Here is a 21,049-nt window from a genome sequence, read left to right as displayed (position 1 = left end):
GACAACAGCCCCGCCTTCTGTGTAGCTGTCCAATCAGTGGCCAGCTCAACTATTTTCCACCTCTCCGCGGCGTGGACCTTGTTGTTGTTGTAGTAACGAGGAGGAAGTGAAGATGTTCTAGTCCGTTGGTAGGTAACTCGTGTTTTTAAAAAAAATCATCTTATTGTTCGTACATTTGAAAGTATTTGAAAGCGCTACAGCTTGCAGCACGGCTCTCCTGCTCCGGTGTTATCCGCGGATTGCTGCAGCGTATTGCGCTTACATTTCCTCCCCCTAAGGTTGTTTGCTAACATTAGCAAGTAGCTCACAGGGCTAACATTAGCGTGCAGAATTAGCTCTCTTTTGCAGATGTGGTGTTAAAGCTTTTATTCCGTTAAACTCCGATTGTAGTCAGAGCCAGTAAACTACAGGGAGTTCCTTTTTTTTCTTTTGTTCACTAGACCTTAATGGGGGAAGAAAGTGCATGCATGCTGGTTGAGTGGGGGGGGGGGGGGGGGGGGGGCTTTAGGGGCTTTATAACTTGTGGCACAAAATAACACACGTGAGTGTTATGTACACCTCACTTATAATAATACAGATTAACACAATAACCCTGCAACGTAAACCTACTCTCAAGAAAGTTGCTATGTTCAGGTTTTGTTGAAATTGATTGACATGACTAACTTGATAAAAAAAACAGGAATTATGATTTGGTAAAAAAAATGTTTGTAATCATTCACATTATTTGTGTTACCTCAGGACAATTCAACAGCACCACCACACAACTATGCATGTATTTAAATGCAATTCAGCAACTTTGAAGTTAATAAGAATAATCTCTAACTTAACAATGTTAACATTAACAAAACATGGTCAAAACTTTACTTATTCTCTTTCTCTTTTTTCTAGGGAAGCTAAAAAAACGGAGCTTCATTCTTTTTCTGCACTGGTGCGTTCTCCGGGGCAACACTGAAAGTATGACTCTGCTCTAGTTCATCGCTTTCGGGTTTTTTTTTCATTGTAAAGAATACATTTATATTAGTATTAGTCTCCATATTTTTTTACGCTTACTGGAAATTAAATGAGTGATTAACCCAAAAGTTGTGGTACTGCTAATGGGACATTTCTGATCTTAACTTAAATGCATAGAAAACAATCACAGTATGAAAATGATGATTTCAACAAGACTTTGTGGGGGGGGGGTTACACATGGATAAAAATTGGAAAGCATTTTGTCACAATGTATATACCCATTTTTTTCTTTAAGCTTATAGAAACTGAGTACCGAAAGTTTACTAATGTGTTTCCTCTTTTAAAACAGCGGACAATGGAGGAGGGCCAGGATTTCTCGCTGTGTGGAAAAGCAGCTGTGACTGAAGCCAATTTGAGTAAGATGAAAACCTTTAAAGTAAAATGTAGTCATGTACTAAAACTGCTAATACGATGACTGTATGAGATAATTATCTATATATACAGCATTATATATAGATAATAGAATTGTTGTTGCTCTTAGAGAATTTTTTTTAGAAACCCTGCCTCCAGTTCAATCAAAATTTTCAAACTTACCTCTTGTGTCATGCATTTCCTCTCTAATCACTTCTTTTCTGTTTTTCAGGAGATGAGTACTTCTGGAAGCTTGTTGCAGATTTCATTGGTCCTCAGTCGGGGGAAGGATTGGAGCTTGAACAGGCACCGTGCAAGAACAGACTTCTGATTCAAGTGGGACTTATGAGAGAGGATAATAATTTTCCATGGATTGCCATTGTTAGTTGGCTCAAGACAATTTTCCCCAGACACTACTCAGCTGATTTCCGACGCTTGATTGAAAGAGGCATCGCAGCGACGTCGAGTTTGGGAAGTGAAGCGCGGCTGACCTTCCTGGAATCAGATGCCAACTTCAACTTTGTCGGCCCGATATGTGACAGCATTGGAGTTGAACGACAGCATCTTTTGGAAATGAGGGATTTCTCAGAGCGGGCACAGTCAATCGAAGTCACAAATGGATTGATTCTTGAGTTGAGCAACTTTGTCACGAGGGAGAAAATCGCCCCAGTCGTCATAGTTTCTTGGCTCAGAAACTTCAACGCAGAGTTTTGTAAGAACGGGAACATTCAAGTGGCGTACAGAATTCTCAAGGCCAAGATAAAAAAGTTAAAACAATATTACCATAACTATGAAACGAGAAGTAACAGGAGGAATGTGGCGATGGAGAATCTGCTTCAAAGTCCATTTGAACTGGTGCGGAAAAAAACGCCAAGATTTCTCGCGAAGAAACGTATGAGAAGAGATGATTATGAAAAAGTTAAAATCAAGGAGGAGTATGAGAGCTATGAAATCATGCAAGGTGAGGGCTCTGAAATGAGCAGAGGCATCATAAAGAAGGTGATACTGAAAGAACACGTTTCTGTACGTGATGAAAGCGATGAGGATTCGAAAGAATCCAGCAGTGGAGAGGAAACATTGGACAGCAAAGGAGAGGCGCTGACCCTGCTTGACATCGCAATGCTGTCCGTCCAAAAGCTGTCGAGTGTGTACGGCGGGAAAACTGCAACGTGCAAGCAGGTTTCCTTGGATCTCCTCAAGAACCACTACAATCTGACGTGCAAGGAGCATCCAGCCATGGCAGAGTTCGAGAGCAAACTCGAGTCACTCGGCGAGGACGTTTCGCTGGCCTCGCCTGTGGTGTTTTTAAACTACAACGCCAATTTCCTCGTGGAAGTGCACGACGCGGTCGAGCAGCACATTACGAGCTTCGAAAAAGAGATCACCCTCTCGACGGGAGAGAAGCTGGGCCGCGACAAGCTTCCCAAATTCAAGAACTTTGTGAACATGACAGAAAGCGCCACTTCACGCTACATTCACATGGCTTGTGGTGTCCTAAGCCCGGGAACCTCGGACTGGCAGAACTACAGAAAACACTGGGTAGCCTTCTGCGAGGAAAAGAAAAACCCGTCCAGAATTGCAGTAAATCGCTCCAACCGATTCAACAACTACTTCGAAGCTGCTGCAGGTCTCATTCACCACCACAAAGAGATCGCCCCTTTCTTCTCTGATCTGCTGTCGCTGGACAACGACGAATGTCCCAACGTCATTCTGGAGAGTGTCGCTGCTGATGCCAACGATTCCGTGATTCAGAGCCTTGTGTGTGTAATGGCCATCGTCTACTGCAAAGTCCTCGGTCCCTACTGGCAGCTCCTGAAAAGTGGAGGCGAGTATTCCCTCTTCGGCAAATACATGCTCTGTCTCTACCAAAAGTTCCTCGATTGGTCCAAAGACCCTTCGACTCTCCTGGAGCCCGAAGAGGCCACGAATGTTTTTCTGCAGTTCCCGTTGCAAGAGAAAACCTTTGAGGGCGTCTTTGATTTCTGCGGGCAGTGGCACACAAATCGGGACATGATCAGAGCTTGTTTGAAGAGGGCAATAAAGGTGATCGCAGCCGTCACCGAGGAACACCTGAAGGATTTCCTGCCTGGAGGTAAATTTTCCCAACTCCCTTCGCCAGATTTGAGCTCACAAATGGTAAGTTGCACGTTCTCCGTACTGATGGCGGAATACCCCTATGGCAACGCATACCATCACAAGAAGAAAAGACCCGGAAAGCCCTCAAAGTGCTCCTCACACAAGAACTCGTCAACGGATAGCTCTCAGGAAGATGACGAGTCTGAGTCATGTGATGACGATGACGACGACTCCGACAAATCTTTCGATTCGCAGGCTAAAAGGTATTCACACTCTGGCCAAAAAGATGCTAGCAGCACTAAAAGGGAGAAGTCGGTGACGGTCCACCAAGAGGAGATTGTGGAGAACATGGACAGGGATTACATAATAGCTATGGTGAGCCGAAACAGAGGGCCGTGCAAAACGCAGCAAGACGTCGACAAGATGATGCTGCGCTTTGACGGGAAAACCCGGGCGGAGAAACGAGAAGCGATCCGCTGCGAGATCCTTTACCAGAAGATGATCCTCAACAACACGGACCCAAACCTCGATTGCCTTTTCCGCAACAGCACAGAAATGGTGATAAAGCTGAAGCTCGCACTGCCACGTGTTAAACCTGGCTACTCTCTTGTTTTGGAACCTAAAAGGACAAAACAAAAGCCTGTGCTCCAAGACCCGGCTGCAGCAAGCAGCAGCATGGGAGGGCTGGGATACCGTTAGATGGAACATGTGTTAACATGTGACTTCCTTACATGATTTTGTTTTTACAAAATATGCATAAATGCGCACAGTGACCTCAATGTTTTGAAACAACACACTATTATGTAAAGTAAACAGGACTGGTCGGACCGATCCAAACCAATTATCTAAAGCAGGACGGGATTGATACGCTGACGGACAGAGGAGCATTCAATGAGAGTGCTGCTGAAGCATTTCCATTAGCAACCAGTTCCATGGCCATTCATTAATGCAAATTTGTCTGTTGATGCCTTGTAATGTGTGTTGTAAAAACGAAATATTTAATGCCATCAGAGGAAAATCCCTTTTTTTTAATTAGATTTTTTTGATATAGCCAAACTCTTTAATTTGCTTGGCACTGTATTGTTACTACTTCCTGAAAACACAATGTTAAAACATATGTATGTTTTTTTTAATACAAGATTGTTTCCGATTGCGATCACGCAGAGGTCAGTCAGTAGCTACTGCTGAACGAAAAGATGTTAATACGAATCACTGTCAAAATAAACATCTCCTATGTTCCGTTGTTGTTGTTGTTGTTTACTTTATGGTAAAGTAGAAAATGTTAATTGAATCTCTTTCCCATTGAATTCATTGTTCCAAAACATTGCCCAGCTTTAGTCTCGGTTCACGACTGGGCTGCTGACCTGGGATTTTGTTTTTTTTCTTTATAGTCACTAGCACAAAGGCCACACGTGGTTGCATCACCTCCAGCAGCAATGTCAATGAGTTTATGCTTAAAAAATTCATTGACTGGGAGGAGCTCGTGAAAAGAACATGGCAGAACGGCTTATTGGGGTCGATGTCAAGGCTTTATGAGACGGGGGGGGGGCTTTTGTATTTTATTTGATGTTATGGGAGATTAAATAACTCAAATATACTTGTGTCATAATAACTAACTGGTCAGTGTCCAGCAAATAAAGGTCCTCAAGTGTTGATATTTTTTGTGTGGTAAAACCAGCTGCATTACGGAGGCGCCACCCGTATCACGGTGCATTCGTGAGTATCGGAAAAATGGACATCTACTATGCTACCCGTACAAACACATTGACAAATGATAAGCCACTGTCGCAGACTAGACCGGCTATTATTATTTTGTATTATTATATATTATATATGTTATCTAAATTATCATTATTATAAAGAATTGTTATGTTAACGGTTAAATTTGGCCACAGGCTTTGTATTGTGCTACAGAAAGGTCGACGGTCCTTGTCAAAGTACGACACGGTCGGTTATGAAAGTGTGACTTACGAGGGGTACGCGAAGGCAACTGAAAAGGGGCGGGAACTTTACGTAAGCGTCCACTACTGTTCCGGCTACTACGCTGCAGCGCGTGGAGGGAGGAAGCGGAGGAATCGCAGGACACACAGCTGTCGGCGAGTCTCCCGAACTTTCTCTTGGTTCCCTCTGGCCGGAGTCAGCGGCACCATGTCCGGCAGCTGGTGGAGCGGCGCCGCGGTGACCCACGGGCTGATGGCTCTGTTCGCCATGGGCTCCTGGGTTTCCGTCAACAGTCTGTGGGTCGAGCTGCCGGTGGTCGTCAAGGTGCTGCCCGAAGGTCAGTTCGAAAACAACCTGCACACACGACACGTGTTCACCTCATCCGACCTCGTCGTCTTCCTCCCGCCCGGCCTGCTTTCACAACCATGTTGTTGTTGTTGTTGTTGTTGTTGTTATAACCGGTTTTGGCTTCATGTGTTCCCCCACGTCCAACCGGGCGATGTTAGCTTGATGCTAGCTAGCTAGCTACTACCGACCAGTGGTTTCGTTTCCCCACAAAAAAAGTCATGTGATCAATAGTAAAAGAGAATAGGATCAATAAGAACTTTAGGTTTTGTAATGTAATAAATGAGTTAACAAACCTTCACGACATTAAGAAATACAAACATGACAAAAGTGAGGCATAATAAATAGCAATAACATACAATGTGAACAATATATACAGGATTGTTCATATACGATATTGTCGCAGCACAGACAGATCTAGAAATGGCTCCTGTAATTGTGTATCGCAGTTTATTAAATATATATTAGATATAATATATTCTATCTACAAAATTCCCAATCTCAAGATGACATGTCTGAATAAAATTACATCCAAAGTACTTTAGTTTTGTAAAAGAAATTGAACAAAATCCAAATCGTTGTCACATTTTTTCCTGACTAAAATGTTGTAAATGACCCTAACTGATATTTGTCTTCTTCTTCTTCTCGTTGTTTCAGCGTGGAACCTGCCTGCCTACCTCTCGGTATTGATAGCCTTCGGGAACCTGGGTCCGATCGCGGTGACCGTCACTCACCACTGTGCCCCGGGGCGACTGAACGAACGCCTGGTCATCCACTGCATCCAGGCGCTAGCGGTGGTGGCGGCCGCTCTCCTGGCCGTCTTCTGGTCGCACACCGTCACAATAGCGGGAGAGAATAGGTCGCTGCCGTTCATGCTCTTCACCTTTGTGTTGTCGTTGGTCTGCTGCACGTCCAACGTCACCTTCCTGCCCTTCACGTTCCGCTACCCCCCTCAGTACATCCGTACTTTCTTCATCGGTCAGGGCCTCAGTGCCTTGTTTCCGTGTATCGTGGCCTTAGGGCAAGGCGTCAGCAAGCTGGAGTGTAAAACTGTCAACGGCACGGTGCATCCAGAGTACTTAAAGGAGAGATTTCCCGCTCAGAATTTCTTCTGGTTCTTGTTTGTCATGCTAGTGGTCTCGGCTCTGAGCTTCCTGGCTTTGTCGCGGAGACAGACCGAGTCGCAGCAAGACGACGCGCCGCCGGCGGCCGATGGCGCGGCGGCGACGAAGAACGGAGGGGAGACGCACCCGCTGCACAACGGAGGGTCGCCGGTGTCCGAGGAGCATGTGCACGTGGAGGAACAGCCGCCAGCTCAGACATTCTGGACCTCACGAAACATCTACCTGCTGTCGCTGCTCGCCGTCTCCAACGCCCTCACCAACGGGGTCCTGCCGTCGGTGCAGAGTTTCACCTGTCTGCCCTACAGCACCATGACCTTTCACCTCTCCGTGGTCTTTGGCAACATAGCGAACCCCCTGGCCTGCTTCCTGGCCATGTTCGTCGTCCTCAGGTGAGATGATATAAGAAACTACGTAAAAAATATTTTTAGCTTTGATATTTGTGACTATTTGTATTTATGATCAAATCTTCTTTTTTCTCCAGGACCTCCATGGGTCTTGGGTTCTTGTCTTTGGCAGGCGGAGTGTTTGCTGCATATCTCATGGGCGTAGCAGCGCTCAGCCCCTGTCCACCGCTCATGGGAAACCCTGCTGGTCAAGCTTTAGTGGTGAGTGGTTATACCAAGTTTTTTTTGTAATTATTCGATTCTAACGCAAGTATTTTACATTATTTAGTATTAAACGTCACATGTTGTCATAACAGGAGCAAACATACTAGAACTTTGCCTAAACATAAAAAAACTTTAATTTGTTTAATTGTAATCGAACCTAGGGTTTGTACACGTATAGAGTAAATGAACATACACACACATACATGTGTCGCACTTTGAGGGCTAAATGTGTAAACAGAGAATACACACATAAAAACATGCTAGAGTAATTTCTTGAACATGAATCTGTGCACCACATGAATATTTGATAAGATAGAGACTTAAAATAAGGTGAATGACTCAATGGTAATTTTTTAATTGAATTTATAGTTTGATTGATTACTACTTATTTCCCGTGGTATGATCATATTACTCGTAAAAGTTTGTTGAATTGAACTACATGAGTCATGTGGGGACGCATTACAAGAGTCTCATGGATGAAACAGTCGGAGAAACTCGGCCTCTTCGACGTTCTTTACATTCGCTGCTGTAACTAGTGACGGAGCAGACAGAAGTATTCTGCGAAAATCAGCTTTTATAAATATGAAGAAAAACAATTGTGAACTTTGTGAATACAGGGTTCAATGCAGAAGGCGCCGGATCACAAATGCAATTCAAATTCAGTTTGGCCTGTTCTTTTTCTGACTGTTTGTGCACCCTGCAGGTCGTCTCCTGGATCATCTTCACCGGCCTCTTCTCGTATCTGAAGGTGGTGATTGGGACTTTGCTTCACGAGGAGGGTCACGCCGCCCTGCTGTGGTGCGGCATCGCCATCCAGGCCGGCTCCCTGGTCGGAGCCCTCACCATATTCCCCCTGGTCAATGTCTATCAAGTGTTTGCCAGAGCTCAGGAGTGTGTGGACAACTGCAGTTAGCAGGCGGGGAGAGATATTTAATGTTTCCTCACAAGGAACTGGCTTTTTTGTTTTTGTTTTTTGTGGTTCCTGAATGACGCACCAGATCTGTCTTGGCCTCATTTCCCTCGAGGATCATGCCTTCATCCTCCCTTTGACTCTTGAGAGGCCTCTGAGCCCGCGGAAGCAAAAACATTCCCTGATAATGGGAGCACTGTGATTCTTCTGCACATTGACCAAGAGGATATGAATCGCGTAGGATGGGGGGGGGGAACACCGCAAGTGCTTTGTGTGGTATTTTATAATAAAAACACTGTAGTTGAAAGTTGGAAAAAACAACTGCTGATGGGTTTTTCCCACAACAACAGATCATGTGAAAAGTTATTTCTTCAGGGACACAACCATTAACTTATTCATCCCCATTCTTTGCTCCTGGAGCTAATTATTGAGTTAGATGCAAACTGTAGTCCAATCCCTAAATGTCAAACATTATTGCTTCCTTTTTTGTTTTCAAATGTCTGACTATATCTTCCCTTTTGATTCCCTATAAGCATGAAATACAACTTGTAAAATATCATCAGTCGGATACAATATACAGCTTCTTGTATTATAAAAGTTATAATGCAGTAACTTTAAACACACTCTGGCATTTCTTGATTTTATTCCAAAGTGTTAATTAGAGCTGCAGCAGTTAATCGATTAGTAATCGACTACTAAATTAACCAACAACTATTTTGATAATTCATTAATCTTCAAAAAGTCTAAACTCTCTGATTTCAGCTTCTTCCATGTGAATATGTTCTGGTTTCCTCGCTCCTCTATGACAGTAAACTGAATATCTTTGGTCTGTTGACAAAACAAAATATCATCTTGCGGTTGGAGAAACACTATCCACTTTTTTTTGGCATTTTATGACATTTTATGGACCAAAGAACTAATCGATAATCGAGAAAACAATTGAGAGATTAATCGATAACGGAAAATAATCGTTAGTTGCAGCCCTAGTGTTGACCTTAACAAAATGTGGCTTTCATAAATGTCAGGTTTCCTTTAGATTTAAACTCATTTATGAATTTATTATCCAGTTATGTTGTTACCTGAAGGAAATAATTGATCTGTCCTTGATGAATAGTAAAGTAATTAGTGTGAAGTTTTGAGGGACAGGGAATTTTTGTTATCAAATGTAATGAATATCTTTTATACTCAATAATACCTTGTGAGGTAATTCTGTCCACATTGCTGCTACAGTACATTGTAAACGGAAGAGTGTCTTTTGAATTTGCCTGGACTTTATCTTGGGAATCTAGCTTTTTATTAATAATTTTGTTATTCAATAATCTGTTAAATTTGTGACATTTCACATCTGTTGCCATTTTGTTGATTTTTAATTTTTTTTATTGAATGTTATTCATACATTATCGTATTACATTAAATGGCTACAATTTGTTGAAAATGTTCTTTGCATGATTGAGCATTATGGTCCATGAACTTTAATTTAACCTAAGTTGTATTTTGGAAAAAGAAATATTCTTGGTTAGCAGCACTCATTAGAATATTGCACACGTGGAATTCAGTGATCAGCTGTTTATAGGATGAAAATAACACTAATTTATAACGTGCTAGTGACCTTTGTATATTTCTAAATTCTGTTGACATCAGATGGAAAATGATCTTCGATGAAAACTCATCGGATGAGGAATATCGGACTAATAAGAAAAATAGCACCAAACTCTAAGATTTTTTAGTTTCACATTTTAAAATGTGATTTTATGATCCGTGGTTCATGTTCCTGCCATTAATACCAAATTTAAAAAATGATTAAACAGGCTTTTGATAGTGGTATCAATCTCAATTACTTGTGGCAGTAAGGCAATTCATTCCTTCAAAAATATTAAGGAATTAACCGTGAGCATGAGAACAGGAATTGTTCCACATTTACTTTTGGTAATCTCTCCTTCCAAATGATTTCTTTAGGTTATGACAATCTTATCGTTGCCTGCAACAATGTTTAGGGAATTTCTAATGCCGTTCTAATTGTGCAACCGAACAGTCAAAACATCCCATGATCCCCTTAAGCAGAATTAATGAATTCCACTGATTCTTGGGGTCATCTCTGTCATTCAGAAAAATTGTGTCAGGCGAAAATAGTTTCGAGGAGGCCGAAAATTTACGGCATGTGACGTCTATTGAGTCCTGACAGTGGACGTACGAGGTTAAGACACTGATTAGTTAACAAAACATTTGTCATGGTTGGCCACTCGGTCTCACACCCACTTACTGCGAGGAGGGTTCTAATCCACCAGCGCACTCCCTTGCACACGACCGTGGCTCGTTTCGCTCTCTGCAGGAAACTCTTGAACAAAGCGCATGTGAGTATCTCCAGGGGTGCACGCTATCGCCTCTCTGACTTTGAATCACTTGGAATTGGAGTGCAGTTTATTTTCTACCTATCACACAAAAGTGCTGCTTTTGATGTTTGATGTTTTAAAAGCGTACGTTTGATGATTCCATCATGTTCCGATGCTCCGAAGATTCACAATTGTTGCAGAACCTTTCAAAGAGATTCCTTAAAATGGCGATTGCGCTTCCAGAGCAAAGCGATCATTTAAATTTTCATTCTTTTTTTGTTAATGTTTCCTTAAGGACTCCTAACGAACACAAACGGCACCGGTCAGATGTTTTTCTCAGGTTATGTAATTGTGACCAGCATAGGCAGGTGGTCTTTGCTGTTTCCTTTGCTGTGTGCTTTGTTGTTTTTTTTTCGGTTTAACCCACGCGCTGCCTGCGATCGAATGAAATAACTTTGAATATTGGCTCTTGGTCTGCGTGAAACCTTTTTGGGCTTTGTGCTGTTTCAACTCACGTGTCCAGACCGAGAATCTGCAGACGCTCACACTTTGCTCGTTGCACGGCGACCCGGCTGAGGACAGACAATAAAATCAACAACAAACATTAACCAAATTTTGGAATAGTCACATATTGCACCTTTATGAATCGTTGGCAGAGGACGCGCCACCTTCGTGGTGACACATTAATGCCGGATTTAACCCTTTGACGGCTCGCTCTCTGTGAATATTACTCGTGCGCTTTTGCTCCCATGACTTGGCAAAAACAGCAAGAGCCAAACAAAGACTCTCACATTTGTTTCGAGAGCATTGCATGACTGAAATTATAACTATGACATTTCTAACCCAACTCTTTATGCAACCTAATATAACCCAACCGTATCCTTGATTTAGCCTAATAATGCCCTTTGAAGTTTCCAAGAACATGAATTATTGGAAACTTTATTTTCAGTGTGGACAGATATCACATTTCTGCATGTTCAGTTGACCTGCTGTGCACTGACTGTTGGACTAGTAGGGATTAAACTACCAAACTTGCGATTAATTCATTGTGAAGCATCTACCTAAATTGTACCAAATCATAGTTTTTTCTACTTTACATGCTTTGACATGCAAATGTCAAAATGTCAAAATGTTATTATATATTTTTCGAGTCATATTTTTCGTATTTTCAGGATCGCCAACTTAAATGCACTATTCACTTTCACTGAATGGACAAACAATTCATTTAAAAAAAAGTTGTTATGTGTTTAACAAGACCAAGAACCAGGACCACAGGCACCATCTTGTGCTATTTCAACTAAAATGGTGGTACAACTGACCTTTTGACGTTAGCATCCACGCTGCTAGCGTGGCTAAAAAACTGTTTCAGATCCGAGGCCCAAGTCTTTGCAAAGTCGGTGTTCAGCTATACGTTTGGAACGGATCTCACCAGCCTGACGATGACGGATACTTTGCTGTTTATTTCCAGAGAAGACAAACATGTCCCTCCTCACGCACCTGTTGGCCTGCCTGTTCGGTATGGGCTCCTGGGTGTCCATCAACGGCCTGTGGGTGGAGCTGCCCATGATTGTCCCCCAGATCCCGGAGGGCTGGTACCTGCCTTCGTACCTCTCGGTCCTCATCCAGATGGCCAACGTTGGGCCCCTCTTCGTGGCCCTGATGCATCGCTTCCGGCCCGGCGCCCTGAATGAGACCGCGGTCATATACGTGATCATCGGCCTGGGCACCGCGGCGAGCTTCCTGCTGTCCTTCTTCTGGAGGGAGACCGTCGTGGTGGCAGGCGTTCCCCGCAGCGTGGCCCTCCTCGTCTTGACTTTCTTCCTCGCCGCCGTCGACTGCACCTCCTCCGTCACCTTCCTGCCCTTCATGATGCGCCTCAAGCCTCAGTTTCTGACCACCTACTACATTGGGGAGGGTGTGAGCGGCCTGCTGCCTGCTCTGGTGGCTTTGATCCAGGGCGTTGGGGTGGTCCACTGCATTAACACCACACGGGCCCTGAACCACACCCTGGACTCTTCCAGCGGCCCCGTCACCTCTGACCTCCAAGCCCAGTATCAGCCAGCGAACTTCTCCGTCGAGGTGTTTTTCTACGTCCTGAGCGCCATGATGCTGGTGAGTCTGGCGGCTTTCCTGCTGCTGAACTACCACCCGGCTGTGGCCAGGGAGCATCCCGGCGGGCGACACAAGAACGGATCGGAGGAGGAGGCTCAGAAAGGCAGGAACTGGGCCGAGCAGAAGCCCATGATGGATCCGTACCGGCCCGAAGCAAACCAGAAGCGCCGAAGCAGCTTTGGCAGCGGGACTTACAGCTGGACGCAGGTGTTGTACATCTTCGCGATTCTGGCGTGGGCCAACGCGCTGACCAACGTGGTGCTTCCCTCGGTGCAGTCGTACTCGTGCATGCCGTACGGGAACAACGCCTATCACTTATCAGCCACCATGGCCGCGGTGTCCAACCCCCTGGCCTGCTTCATCGCCGTGTTCCTCCCGATAAGGTCAGTGCCTCATCATTCTTGCTTTTGTGCAAATAGCACGATGTCACATTAAAAATACATAGTTTCAAGAGACTGATCCCAACGGTAACATTGAAACACAGTCGGGCCAAGATCTTTTCACCGAACCAGGACAAAAAAAACTCTAGGATTTAGGGATAAATCACGTCGACCTTTACCTACGTACAACTTACATGGAGAAAAATGAGAATGTCCCCGACAAAGATTGAAAACCTAAAAAAGACTGACCTCGGACACAATATGGGAAATACGACAGGAGATAGTTTTTCTTTAGATTGACCGATGAATGCAAAGTCTATGTGACGGATAAAAGAGAGCACACGCATATTTTCTTGATGACTTTTCTGGCAACGGATGAATCGGTTAATCCACCTATTCCAGGATTAGTCTTCCTGATGGTCGCCACTGCGAATGCCTTTTCGCAGCTGCATCATCCTCATTCTCCACAGGTTTGTGCCGTTGATATTGCACCAAAGGCACATTATTGTGCGCTTGCGAAGTTGTGCCAAACAACAGGGAGAATCCACCCCCCCCCCCGCTGCGTCCCATTCCAAATTGGCGTATTCCTTCCCGCAGATCCCTGCTGCTGATGGGCGCCCTCACGGTGGTCGGCAGTGGAGTTGGAGCTTTCATCATGGGCATGGCGGCGCTGAGTCCCTGTCCCCTCCTGGTTGACCACACCTCGGGTGGTGTCATCATGGTGAGTCCAACATTTTCTACATTATCTTTTTAAGGGGGGGTGGAAATTGGATTAAAGTCGCCCACACATCACGTGTTGGCATCCAGAGTGGGAACGGATGGATGCAGATCTCAGAGCCGCCACCTCTCTCTCTCTCTCTCTCTCTCTCTCCTCGCCCACACAGGTGTTGGCCTGGGTCGCCTTCGTCCTCACTCTGTCCTACGTGAAGGTGATCATAGGCGTGATCCTGCGCGACGAGGGCCACGGCGCCCTCGTGTGGTGCGGGGCCGTGGTGCAGCTGGGCTCCCTGCTGGGAGCCGTGACCATGTTCCCCCTGGTCAGCGTGTTCAGCTTCTTCTCGTCGGGGGACCCCTGCAACACAAAGTGTCCCTGAAGGACACGGAGGGCCGCCGAGCGAGAGGCGCTTTCGGAGCCTATTTATTGCCCTTGGACACATCGGAATCTGAGTGCGACATTTGAGCGTTTCTGTTTGTTAGAATAAAAAAAATAATTTGGTACACTGTAAACGTAGCCAGGATCACTCCTGAACAAAGCTGACAAAGTACATTGATCTGATTCTGGTCTGCGGGTTGAGCGCTCACGACATTTTTGGAATTCTTTCCGTTTTCATTTGTCAATAGATCCCACTTGTTTATTTCGGCACATTCCTCTCTGTTTGTAGTCGACTGGCCTAAAAGTTCAGTGTAATGGGATTAACGAGATCTGTTTCACCCCTGACCTGTGCATTCTTTGGAAAATAATAAATCTCATTTGCACAAGCTGCGCGGAAATGGAGGATTTGTAATACAGAAATAATGAAGTCGCATTATTATTATTTTTTATTTTTTATTTGGATGTGTTCTGATCGCATTGTTTGAGCTGTATGTGTCTCTTTGTAATCTGATGACATAATGAGCACATATTTTCAGAATGAGACATAATAAATAAACAGGTGCATTAAAGATACACAACATATGACAGTATGGCATCACTCTGAAGCTGTGAGCAACAACCTGCTGCCACAACAGCCTCCGCTCTTTGAGGGGGAGACTTTTCCACAAGGTTTCGGTGCCGGCATGGCTGAAGGATATCAGGGAGACCGGGTGCTGATGTTGAGAGCGACAAGGACCGCCGGTGTTCCAGCTCATCCCAAAGGTGGTGGACGGGGAGGGGACACGGCTCCGTGCCTAGAAGGGGACTCCACCAAACTGTGAAAGGGTTAGAAGCACGATTGTCTAAAAGAAAAGGAAAGAAACCCCCCCCACAACAAATAAAACATAAACATCATTTCCATATTTCCATCATCACAGACAGACGGACGTGAAAATGAAAACACAATTCAAATCTCCTCCGAACGCACCCATTCGTCTTCATTTACATACAATTTCCATGTGATTCAAAGGCAGGAACCTGCGGAATTGATAAATAACTCAGCTATGTAATGCAACACACGCGATTCCTCACATTATCCATCACCACACGACCGATAAGATCGTTTCTCCATCAAACAATCACTCTAACTCAGATCTCCGCGCTGCAGTCCGACGTCTTCTCCAGTGTCTAGACTCTGGACGATCGAAAGGCCGCGTTCGGGGGGGAACTCTCCAAGCCCCGGGACGGTGGGAGTAGTTCGTTCAGCGCGAGGCCTTCCTCTCCCGCTCGCGGCAAGCGAACAGCTTCCCGTGGGTGGAGAGGTAGAACAGCGGGTGCACAATGCTTGCGGCCGACAGCAGCAGCACGCACCCGGGCGTGACCACGCAGCCCAGCGTGCATGGATCCTGAGCGGTGACCTTCTGGAGCACATTCACCGGGACGTAGAACATCATGGTGACGGCCGACGTGGCTCGGATGGCTCTGCAGGCCCTCCGCTTGGCCGGACTCAGCCTGTTCCCCTCCGGGCCGGGCTTCAGCAGCGCCCTCGCCATCTTCACGCTGGACCGCACCATCATCAGGCACATGCACACCATCAAGAAGAACGGGAGATTGTCCACAACTTGGTCTATGAGAGGGGAGATGAAAACGGGTGCGAGAGTATTCGCGAAGGCCAAGGGCACGGAGAGGAGCCACACCGTCGCGGCGCAGACCTCCGCGTACCTGTACTTCTTCAGCAGAGGGTACGACGTGGGGTGAATCACGGCCACGTATCTCTGCATGCAGATGTAGCACAGGTTCATCGGCCCCCCGGTCTGCGCGAACACCAGCAGGAACCGGAAGAGGTTCTGCTGCTCCCTCGGCAGCATGAAGAGGATGAACAGATGCACGGCGGAGATCCAGTACTGGACGTTGTGGAAGACGGCCAAGTTGCAGTTCAGGACGTCCGGGGTCCTGTTGGACGTGAGGCTGACCCACAGCAGCCTGGCGACCACCGGCTGTCCGACCAGAAAGGTCACGACGTCGACCAGCGAGAGAAACTCCCGGTGACCCGACTCACACTGACAGTCCGGCCGCTTGCTGGAGTTGAGCGAGACATTCCCGATCGAACCCTCCATCTCAACAGAGCGGCATTCGGAGCTGAGAGAGGGATTCAAAAAGAAACGTTTATGATCTTTTCACATGAAGGAGGAGGAAGCGGCAGATTTTGATGTCAACGCAGAAATAACGTACTGTGTGAAATTCATCAGCATTTTCTGATTCCCACACGCATGGAGTTCATTTCCTGTGTTGTTAATACAGCATTTTCTATAAAAAAAATTAAATTACTTACATTACTCTCATCTAATAAGTAGTAAAAATTAGACCTAAGATCTATATAAATCTGTCTTTAAAGGACGGTGATGTTGGGATGAGACAAAATGAGTGGATTCATGCACTAAAATGAAGAAAAATGACACTTGATTCTCAAAAGATTATTAAAAACAATTTGTTTTTAGTTTAAAAAAAAGTTCTTAAAAAAATCAAGCACAGGTCAAGATAAATGATACATTTTTTTTCCAGGGTGTTTCTTTGGTTTCTGTTTTATACTTCACATGAAACTGTCAAATTATAAATGAGATCATGTAATCATAAAATGCCACAAAAGGAACCTAGGTCTCCTCTTACCTGGTGCGTTCCACTGCTGCTTGGAGCCGTGGGATCTACAGTCGGAGGAACGATGACACCTGATTTTCCTAACAGACGCCACACAGGCGCAGAGGCAGCCGAGCAAAACCAACAAACTGGGACTCGAACGCGTCCGGATTTTCATAAAAGCCCAGTGTCCGCGTCGGTGCAGGGCTGTGACACAATCATGTGTAAAAAACAAACCAAAAAAAACAACACACAATACCCTCCAGACACCAGCAGTTGTTGAAATCTATTGCATGTTCAAAATTCTATAATTTGTTATCCAGACCACAGGGTGTCAGTGTGGACCAACACATCCCACATCCACCGTTGACCAGTGGTATTAGATGTAGGAAAGGTCAAGTCTGGACACTTTCTCTCGGCAATCTAATGTCCTTCAGTTGTAAAATATTTCTATTAGCTGTGATCAAACGCTGACATAGATCCTATGGATGACAAGGCTTCAGTTTTGTGTGCGCCAACAGAATCCAACCGGATTTTTCTCCAGTAATTTTCCCCTCTGGTGACTTTACGTTTATTTCCATCTATCCACAGAAATAAAATGCTAATAATTCCGTTGTTGCTTTCAGATTTTGTTTTTTTTTTACCATATTTTTTATCACACAAACTTTTATTTAATCGTATCGTATAATTCTAAATTGAGGCCTAAAATCCTTCTTTCTCTGCACATTACACACGTTGTCCTCATTTAGATTGTAAAATAAACTCTCAAGATTGAACTTTGAAAATCAAGCTCATTGGTTTGTTTTAGCACAAGAGGTTTATTTTATTCAGCCAGCTCTATTTTACACATTTTATATAGCAAATGCCTCAGATTATTATTAAATTGACTTAAATACAAGTTGAAGCTGTAAAACTACAAACACACTGTCGACTCCAAACTGCAAGACTCAACTGAGTTATTTTGTTTTTAGAACATTTTCAAGAGGTTTAAGATTCGTGGATATAGTTTTACTTCTGTTCCTGTGAGGACTTTGGTTCCTTTTTATTTCTATACAATAGAAACAAAAGGTTACCAGACCTGACTACTAGAACCTTGCTTTTTTGTGATTATGTAACATGCAAAATGCTGTTCATGTCTGTGCTTATCATAAACGTGGAGTTGGACATTTTGTATAATTCGGGAAAAGCTGCATTTGGAATCTTTGCTGTTGTCCGTATTAAAGGGGACATATTATGCTCTTATTTAGGTTTATAATTTTAATTTGGATTATTACTTGAAGAGGTTCACATGCTCTTATGTTCAGTAAACACACCAGTTTCCTCAGAGTTTCTCATTTCTTGGCTCCTCTTTCCAGCCTCTGTCTGAAACGCTTGGTTTTAGCTCCTGTCTCTTTAAGGCCTCTCCCTCCCGCCCAGTCTGCTCTGATTGGCCAGCTGGCTTCACTCTGTTGTGATTGGACAACCACTTACAGCGCATGTAGGAAGTGTTGGCCTCTGCTCTAATCCCAATCACTCTCTTCTTTTTATGTGATGCCACACAAATCGCACCGTTGACAGATTTTAATGTGAGGTCCACAGCGAGACAGACACCCTGCGGACGAAAGAGACGGAGGCTTATTTATTGACAAATGCACACAATAGATCTCGAGGCAGAATCAAGCGTTACAGACTCGCAATAAAAAAACAAAAACCCTCCTCCTCGGTAAACATTTCAGCATGGCCTCTTTCACGCCCCTCAGTAAGATGGATTAAGACTCATAAATACATATAAAACATGGAACGAGCGCGTTCGCAGACACAATTTTTATACGAGCGCATGAACCAAAGTAGCAGGCGAACCACAGTATGTAGGTACGTGAAAGAAGCTGTATGATAAACACGGATAAACGGAGCAACATGCTAAGAGAATAAATATGAAAATACAAAAAGAAACTGAACATTTAAGAATTTATATATTCGTATTGCTGCGTCAGCGTCGTCGCTGTCGGGACCTTGGACCTCGGCGACAACGCTGGATTGTTTTACATTCTTCAGACAGACCATAATGCTTCCTGCGCGTTGCATAGCTTCCAGGGGAGTCGTACAAGTCAAGCTTTGTCAAAACCGAGAGGATTTTTTTTACCGTAGACTACGGTATTGCTCCGAAAGATCCAGTTATTTGCAAGTCGGGACGCGGTCCGTAGGAATTTCATTTTTAAAAAATGACTCGAATATCGTGCGACTCAACGTCGATTTTTGTGCTGTAGGAACCTGGCTCGGGGGAAAACACCTCTTGTTTGGCCTCTGTGACTTGTTGCCTTTATCACTTTGAGATTGCGTTTAGCAATGAAAAGTGCTCTATAAATGAAATGTATTATCATTATTATTATTATTATTATTATTATTATTAATAATAGAATAATTAAGATTGACACCACAGGTTTAGTGGTTAAGTGCTTATTGTTGGCTTTGAATAGATAAAAAGTTTTTCCGCAGACATGCTAGGTGGTAGCATGCTAGCCAAGTATGATTCAAAGCGAGGTCCTGCAACTTTTGAAATAAGAAATAACGTATTTAAATTTTTTTTAAACTCAAATAAAAACACACCCTTCATCGTGTCAATATACACTCAAGACATTTTTGTTGTCACAACCTTATTTGGTCCAGTAGCTTATGGTGGATAATGTTAGCAAACTTTACTCTTATAACGGACATTGCTTTGTCAACTTACTACTCATTATCTCTCAGCATTCGGCATTACCCAATACTTGTCACTGTTCAGCAAAAGTTACATTACATTACGTAAAAACTTTTTAACATTTTGAGGTTGAACCCGTGAAGCCAAACTCAAACTTTCCATTTTCCAGTCAAAGGCACTTCTCTGTTAAATTGTCTCTCTGTACTGTAAAAGCCAGATATGCAAGTGCAGACACTGTATATACATATTACATAACACATAGCACACAGGCACTGAGTCATTTACAAACTGCAGGGGGTTAAAACAGACGTATAAAACGATTCTTGGTCCTCTAAAAGCATTCTTTGTTGTGAGGGCAGGGGGGATGGCAGGTTCGGCTGCTACATACTCAATTTACATGTCTTAGAAAAAAAAAGTCAGTCATGTAATTTATTCCTTGGATAATTTCTGCATAAAGGCGATAATATATATATATATGAAAAACAAGGCACGCGTTGGACCCTGGTCATCTGGACAACACATTTGACATTTGCTCTCCTTGCATTTCCTCTTGCTGTTTCCTGCACGCTGTAGTCCGAGCGTGTGAAGAACAGAGTCAACTTTGTTTGGTGTATGTGTGCGTCAGTTTAGTAGGTGACAGGAAACTATGCATGGCTGTGGACGGAGATGCTCGACAGGTCGTTCCTGATGATCTCGTTGACTGCAAGGGAAAAGAAAAGAAAAGAGAAGGACGGGTCATGACATGTAAAATACATCTTCTGATTAGCTTCTTACAAAATGCAACATGCATCTAACGTGTTGGTAGAATCTCTCATGTCATATCCCACGTCATGTGCTTTTTCTTTTGCTCTTCCAATATGTAGTGTCACATATTTCCATACAAACATCAGTATTCAAAGAACTTTAAATCAATATCTGGAAGTCCAGACATTATCCTGAACGTTTCCAGAGGGGGATGTACAGTATGTGAGAACAGAAATGTCTGTAAATGCTGCTCCCGCCTAAAATTGCCGTAAAAAAGTCCAGACGCAACTCTTCCGGGCAGTTTCTGGAAAAGCTCCTCGACGTTTTGCCTGTTAAATTCTAAATTAATAACAGGTAAAGACAAACTTAAACTTTGTCCCACTTTGACCTAGTGGGACGTATCGTTAATCCACTTTTTGCTCCATTTTGGTCTCCTCCAGCTCCTCGGGGGAAACCTCGGGCTCTTACTGGCTAAATGCTTCACTTTTGTCGGTTAGCTTTTTGGTGGCGGGCAGGTGGAGTTCAGCGGGAGGAGAACGGCTCAAGTGGAAGCAGTAAGTGTGAGAGTGAAACAAAAATATCACACAATGAAAGATATGAAAACATTTCACAGAGCTGAGGGAATCTGCAGGGTCGGGTGATAATTCAAGTTGGGCGACACCTTTTTCACACGAGTTCCCTTTTTTGTAAAAACTTGCATTCAAATAATTAATGCGGCTTCAGACTCGGTACCA

At 44.1% G+C, this 21,049-nt stretch overlaps 4 protein-coding genes across 6 annotated transcripts in view; 3 read left to right on the top strand and 1 right to left on the bottom strand.

Moving 5' to 3' along the window:
* The first annotated feature begins 27 nt into the window (after positions 1–27).
* LOC118292383 lies at positions 28–4,679 on the top strand. Its single transcript, XM_035621307.2, has 4 exons — positions 28–128; positions 889–954; positions 1,301–1,367; positions 1,595–4,679. Exons 3-4 carry the CDS (start codon positions 1,307–1,309, stop codon positions 4,135–4,137), a joined length of 2,604 nt encoding a protein of 867 aa, XP_035477200.1. The 5' UTR covers positions 28–128; positions 889–954; positions 1,301–1,306; the 3' UTR covers positions 4,138–4,679.
* A 772-nt stretch (positions 4,680–5,451) lies between these two features.
* Positions 5,452–9,801, top strand: slc52a2 (solute carrier family 52 member 2). The gene is made up of 4 exons (XM_035621312.2): positions 5,452–5,716; positions 6,382–7,237; positions 7,330–7,453; positions 8,160–9,801. The coding sequence occupies exons 1-4, from the start codon at positions 5,587–5,589 to the stop codon at positions 8,367–8,369; spliced, it is 1,320 nt and encodes a 439-aa protein (XP_035477205.1). The 5' UTR covers positions 5,452–5,586; the 3' UTR covers positions 8,370–9,801.
* A 763-nt stretch (positions 9,802–10,564) lies between these two features.
* si:ch73-196l6.5 (riboflavin transporter 2) lies at positions 10,565–14,854 on the top strand. Its single transcript, XM_035621310.2, has 4 exons — positions 10,565–10,717; positions 12,165–13,191; positions 13,786–13,909; positions 14,073–14,854. Exons 2-4 carry the CDS (start codon positions 12,176–12,178, stop codon positions 14,280–14,282), a joined length of 1,350 nt encoding a protein of 449 aa, XP_035477203.1. The 5' UTR covers positions 10,565–10,717; positions 12,165–12,175; the 3' UTR covers positions 14,283–14,854.
* A 3,636-nt stretch (positions 14,855–18,490) lies between these two features.
* nfatc1 (nuclear factor of activated T cells 1) overlaps positions 18,491–21,049 on the bottom strand; it is a 39,430-nt gene continuing 36,871 nt past the window's right edge. For all 3 annotated transcript variants that reach the window (XR_004786886.2, XR_004786887.2, XM_035621304.2), the window contains one exon: positions 18,491–20,271. Coding sequence is in view for 1 of the 3 variants with exons in the window: in XM_035621304.2 (XP_035477197.2) it covers positions 20,216–20,271 (56 nt within the window). In the remaining 2 variants the exon portion in view is untranslated. The remainder of the gene's footprint in view (positions 20,272–21,049) is intronic.

This window comes from Scophthalmus maximus, chromosome 22, assembly GCF_022379125.1.
Source record: "Scophthalmus maximus strain ysfricsl-2021 chromosome 22, ASM2237912v1, whole genome shotgun sequence".
Taxonomy (NCBI): domain Eukaryota; kingdom Metazoa; phylum Chordata; class Actinopteri; order Pleuronectiformes; family Scophthalmidae; genus Scophthalmus; species Scophthalmus maximus.
Note: the sequence above shows the minus strand (reverse complement) of the source record. Positions and strands in the feature narration are given on the sequence as shown.